This window comes from Vitis vinifera, chromosome 12 (genome assembly GCF_030704535.1).
Source record: "Vitis vinifera cultivar Pinot Noir 40024 chromosome 12, ASM3070453v1".
In the NCBI taxonomy this organism is placed as follows: Eukaryota; Viridiplantae; Streptophyta; class Magnoliopsida; order Vitales; family Vitaceae; genus Vitis; species Vitis vinifera.
In genome coordinates, this window is record NC_081816.1 from 10,137,946 (window position 1) to 10,144,051 (window position 6,106).

The 6,106-nt window shown below is 39.4% G+C and overlaps 1 protein-coding gene across 1 annotated transcript; it reads right to left on the bottom strand.

Annotated features, from left to right (window-relative positions):
- Positions 1–755: 755 nt before the first annotated feature.
- On the bottom strand, positions 756–4,658 carry LOC104880937 (uncharacterized). The gene is made up of 6 exons (XM_010659222.1): positions 4,511–4,658; positions 4,307–4,397; positions 1,820–1,934; positions 1,415–1,561; positions 1,109–1,311; positions 756–906 (listed from the first exon to the last, which is right to left on the bottom strand). The coding sequence occupies exons 1-6, from the start codon at positions 4,656–4,658 to the stop codon at positions 756–758; spliced, it is 855 nt and encodes a 284-aa protein (XP_010657524.1).
- Positions 4,659–6,106: the final 1,448 nt, after the last annotated feature.

Below are 6,106 nucleotides of genomic sequence, written 5' to 3' on the forward strand. Positions count from 1 at the left end.
CATCTTGCCATAATAGGGTTTGATACTTCTTCTTCGACCTTTATAAGGACTGATGAAGATCCAAGATGATCTTGATCCATAAGAGAAACATCATCTTGAACAAATCTACCTTGTGCTAGCTTATGAAAGTATGACCGATGCTTAGGTTCACAATTTTCCACATGTAAAAAACGACCTTCAATAAATTTAGAAGCTGCTCCAGATGAGCCATATTCCTCAAATAAAAGGGTTGTTTCAAGAGGATCAACAACAAAGTGATAGATAGGTATCCTTCATAATGCAGCCCTTTATCTACAACTTCATCCTCAAAGAATAAATAGTACTCATAAATCATTTTTTTTTTATACTCCATTGAACCGTATTCTTCTCTCTTCGAGCACATTGGAAATATGTATTCTGGTTGCTGGCATAATAGAGTAATTCACCAAGATTTCTCATGAGCATGCTGGGCAAGATTCACAAAGGCGACCTTATTGAGAGGCTCTTTATGTTTCAGCTTCAGAAAATTATCTATAATAGACATTAATTCAACACATTGGTAAGAGTTCAAGATGAATTTGCATGTCCACTCTTTGAATGACTCAAAGATGACCCCGTCTGAAACTCAAAGCCTGTAGAATTCTCCAACAACATCCTCTAATAGCTTGTCCTGCTCATTAGTTGCTTCTCTGCCACTCCTTGCATAGAGCTTCTTAACATTCTAGAGCCTATTCATGACTTATCTTAAACGCAAACAAAATAGAGAATCAGGACCTTCAATTGATGCCTGCGTTCAGAAGCTGTAACTGGGCATCAAAATCATCTAGGCATAGATCACAACCCTCAACATGATCAGTTGTAGGTGATCGAGCAACCAATTCATCATTGAGAAAATCAATAAAAGCTTGGATATCATTACCGGGTGGCCTAAAATCATTGGATAAATCATTAAAGTCATTAAGTATATTACTGATCTCCATGAAAACCCTTCTCCTTGCTTCTATAGAGCGAACACAAGCTGCCACTAAAATTGGTTAGCCCAGATTGCTAATTTATGCCTCCAATCACCATCGATTTTTCTTTTCCTTTTTAGAACTTCTGGAATATGGATGAAACATGTGAAGGATACGGTGGAATTGCAAGTTTTGGGTTCAAAATCCAGCAGAACTTTGTTACTTTTCCTGCAGCTGCTATGCGTACTTCAGCCTCATTGTCATGAAGCAACCGAACATATGCAGGAACCAAGTCTGACTTGGTAGGCTCAGGACCAACAACTTCACATAGCTCATATAATTGATTTGCAACCATATAGCGAACACGCCAAGACTTATCCTGAGAGAAATTCGTAATTTATGGGAGGAATATGTGCTACACAATCTTGAGGTTCCAACAGTTTTCCGAGAGCTGCATAATCCTTAACAACCAATAACCTAACAGAATCTCGATCATCCTGTGTCAGATCCTCAAATATTGACATGATGTCAGCCTTTGAATGAGCAGCTTCAATAGTAGCAGCAGTAGAGATGTTAGACTGATGGCTTGCAGAGAAACTTTCATTTGTTGGACTTGCAGTGACTTTTATCTATTGAGATATTGCATTGGCAGACTGCTTGATCTGTTTGGAATTTAAACCCTGCATGCTCAGCTCAGCATCTCGGAATTCAAGAATCCATTAGGAAATCAGTGGTGTAAAGCACAAGAACACAACTGTTTTGCGTGATTTAGGCATGCATATCTATCCAGAGAATAGTGACAATCTGCTGCTGATGGGTGCAAATCAAATAGGCATATAGTGCATTCCCTCTCGTTGATGGCACCAAAATTAGTTACGTTGAATCACTTGCACACTGCCAAGTTGCTTCATTTCTTCAGATAATTCAGTCTTTGACTTTTGTGATTTCATTTTTCTCTCCAAATTGATTTCTACCACAACCTCTTGCAGTATCCTGCTATCCCTACAATTTTTTTAGTGTAAGAAACATAGCAGGCAGGGCACTGACCCTTTGTTTCATCCTTCTTAGCCATATTCATTATATGATGCTAGCATTAAACACATGTCTCATAACCACATTTGCATGGCTTCAATTGTTGGAAATTAACCAATCCTCGAGACAATCTTCAAAAGTAGGGGCCTCAGAGACAAGTAGAATTTGAAAGTAGTGACAGAACCGACCTGTCTTAAAGTGTGTGATTTTCCAATCATGGAGACTCCCTACACCTTTTCATGATCAAGGGATGAGCTGGTGGGCACTCTGCGAAAGGAGACAAAACAGAGAGTAAAGTCCTCAGATAGCTTATGAGCTCTCCATAACCAGGAAAAGGATTGAAAACTCAGGAAAGATCGATTTCTTTCAGGTTCATTCATTTTCTGGGATGAATTATCTCTCTTCAATTTATCTTCCTTTGCTGACACCTTCAAATCCTTCACATGAACATGGACACCATTGTGCATCTGATCTTCGGCTAGACCTCCCAAGACAGTTGTGATCAGGGAATCGACATGGTGCAATCCTCATTCCAATTTGTATAGATGGTCTCTCAGAGTCCCGTTTTCCATGAATTCATAAACCAGTATCATTCCATGCCTCTCATCACAATATCCAGTATAGTCACCATACATAAACAACACCAGAAATAGGGGAAGGTATCCAAAAACAGGGCATGGAGAAAATAAACGAAAGAAACCAAGAAAAGTCATGTTTCATGTTTCGAATCAACAGGTTTAAATTGGTGGGTGAAATCAAACACATTTCAAATAAAAAGAATCAAACATATTTCAAATTGGAATCAAACATATTTCAAATAGAAATCAAAACATGACTGAAGACAACTCACAAAGAGACTAAAGCAGTACCAAACTGATCTTGACGAAAAAAATCAATAAAAGTGAAACGTGAAAACACTATAACCTAGCCCAAATAAATCGAAGATTAGCAAATATGTCTCTGATGACCACACCAAAGCATCCAACGAGTCTCTATCAAAACAAAAGAAATCTGGAAAGGAGTCCATACTTTGTAATGAAGAGCTTACCTTTAGGCGGCTGCAGAGTAGTGAATCACCTCTCTCCTTCCTCTTCTTCAGCGTACTCCTCAAAAGAAAAAATCCTTTTTTTGCTATCTTTATTCCTTTCCCTACCAAGACTCCAATACGTGTTTTTTTCCCCCCCAGATGATCCCCTTGCTATTCGTGCCTCTAATTCTCAGAATTTTTCCCAATCATTCAATGCGTGCTGCCCCAATGCGTGTCCTCCACTCCTATTCTTTTCCTTTTCTCACCTATATATATCACCCCTCAAGACCTAAATTTGTTTCCAAAAAGGAAAATTCTCCTATTTCCTTTCTTCTTCTCTTCTTTTTTTTAAATCTTCCAATCAAAAGCAATCTTCCCAATTTCAAATTCCCCTCCAAAACCTTCCAAGGAGAGTCCCACCTTCCTTAAACTCCAATGGTAAGTTTCCTTGCAAAAACATGAAATTCTTGAAGTTAAATAATTGAATGAATAGATAAGCAAGTAAATAAATTAGGTAACGGTAAAAATAAATAAATAAATAAAAATAATAAATAAATAAATAAGTTAAGCAAAATAATATAAAGAGAAAGATAACCAATAAAAAGTGAATGATAATCATAAAACTAAAACTAAAAAATAAAATAAAATAAAATAAAAAATAAACCAATAAACAAAAGCCGAGCCCAAAAGCCATGTAACCATGCAAGTCATGCAAGTCACACTAAAAATGTCCAAATGGGCCAAGTGTGCCTAAACGGCTTATGATGAGACTAAGTGGGCCTAGGGTGGTGCCTAATGGGCCAAGTGTATCTAAAAGCTATCCTAAAAAAAAACAAGAAAAGCCTAAGTCTAAACTAGGGGTGCCAAAGGTCACAATAAGGGGTCAGATAATCCCTCAACCAAAGTCTCTGAGGTGACTAAAAAAAAGGCAAGTGGTATGAGTAGCTATGGGCCACCAAGGAACTATTGTGGAGCATTGAAAACGAATTTTAAAGACATGTGCTAAAGGGACAAAATTGAGGGTCTATAGGCGCAACCCAGTATTGGTTCATATATTTGGATTCTTCACGACATAAGACATGAGATGACCTAGCTCAAGAGTTTCTACGACAGTTTTCTTTTAACACTATTATAGATGTGACGAGGAGAGAACTAGAGGCTTTGAGACAGAGATCAAATGAGTCTATTTCTTCCTTCATCTCTCGTTGGTGGGGGAAGATAACAGAGATTGTTGATAGACCATAAGAGAGAGATCAAATACAGATAATTTTGAGGAGCCTACAACCTAGGATTGCTAGACATGTAGTTGGAGTACCTTTTACAGACTTTGGATCTCTGATCAGCACTGTATGACGTGGAAGATGGCATTTCGAGAGGGTTATGGTCTGATTCTTCCCCTATTGATGCTAAGAGGAAAAAACCAATTGGAGGACAGAGATCAGATGTGAACACTATTACTTCTCCTAGTTAAAGGCCTCTCAGGCATCATCAGCCAGTTCCACAGCCCGTTGGGACTTACCCTTCTTATTCACCTCACCAATATGGGCCACAGGCACCTCCTCAACCATCTGATCAGACTTACTTGCCTCCCACACTAGTACAACCATGTGATGTTGTACTGGGCATAGAGAGGCCTCCTGTCTCATATCCTGTTCTAGTACAACCATTCTATGTAGCATAGATTATAGAGAGACCGCTAGCTTTATACCCTAGACCCAAGGCTTCACAAACGTCTCCTCCTTTTGCTTTGAGGGCACCTAGACAATTTTCACAGTTGGGTATGTTGTTGAGCTAGGCTCTTCGGAAGCTCATAGATGCTGGATTATTGACACTTCTTGCTCCTAGGCCTTTGCTTCAGCCTATTCCGCCATAGTTTAGGATGGATCTACATTGTGCATATCATCAGGGACCAGAGCATGATCTAAGACTTGATAGATCAGTGTTTAGTTCACTTGGGTCAACCAAGTGTAACCATTAACCCTCTACCAGCTCATACTTCACATGCGGTCTCTCTGCTAGCCAGCGACATACATATCATAGATTTCACTGAGCCGGATGATCACATTCACATGCTTAGTTAGGATGATTCTGAGCCAAAGCCTATAGTAGTAGATAAGAGCTATGAGGTTGATGGAGTGATCTTAGACACACAAGCGTTAGCACCATTTAGACTAGTTCCTGACACACCACCAGTGTAGTTGACTATAGTTGGGTCGTTGATTCACCCATGCCATAACATTTAGTCTCCGTTTATACTAAGTCAAGATCCCAACGAGACGGTTACTCAGGATGTTCAGTATGTCATCCGTGGAGGCAGGGGGTACAATAGCAGCCTCCCAAAATTGCTAGACCTTTAGAGAGTGATGCCACTCGAGAGGAGACCAGACGAGAGGACGATGAGATTTTGAGGCAGTTTTAGAGCACTCAGGCCCGTATCTCCATTTGGAGTCTTTTGGCATCATCTACATCACATCGAGAGGCACTGGTCAGGGCGTTAAGTCAGATATGAGTTGAGACATCTACTTCCCTTAAGGGATTGATCCATATGTTGACAACTGACAAAGCCACATGCATTGTCTTTTTTATTGACGATTTACCCCCTAAGGGTTCTGACCATACTCTACCCCTCTATATTTTTGTTGGTTATTCTAGGCATCGAGTTCCATCTGTCCTTTTGGACAATGACTCAACCTTGAATGTTTGCCTGCTAACTATAGTAGTTGCTCTCGGCTTTGGACCTTTAGACTTTGAGCCATCTTCTCATATAGTTTAATCCTATAATAGTACATGTAGAGAGGTTTTGGGTACGTTGACATTGGATTTGCAAATAGGCCCAATCACATTTTCTACTTTATTTTAGGTTTTGAGGATTCCCACATCCTTTAATCTGTTATTAGGTCGACCTTGGATCCATAAAGTAAGAGCTATACCATATTCCCTTCATCAGAAGGTGAAGTTCATACATGAGGGCAGAGTCATTACTATACAGTCTACTAGAGACACTTATTCTATTTTTGAGCTAGTATTAAAGATTAGTCATGGCGACGATGACCTATTTTTGACTGGCTTCACCTTTGATGGGATACAAACTGTGAAGATTGAGTAGTTCTATAGA

Excerpts from the sequence above, each read along its gene's own strand:
- LOC104880937 (XM_010659222.1), bottom strand. The coding sequence starts at position 4,658 with ATGGTTGTACTAGAACAGGATATGAGACAGGAGGCCTCTCTATGCCCA. Across the intron at positions 1,562-1,819 it reads AGCAACTTGGCAGTGTGCAA|ATAAAAGTCACTGCAAGTCC; the intron begins GTGATTCAACGT and ends ATATCTCAATAG. Across the intron at positions 1,312-1,414 it reads CACAGGATGATCGAGATTCT|GATAAGTCTTGGCGTGTTCG; the intron begins GTTAGGTTATTG and ends AATTTCTCTCAG.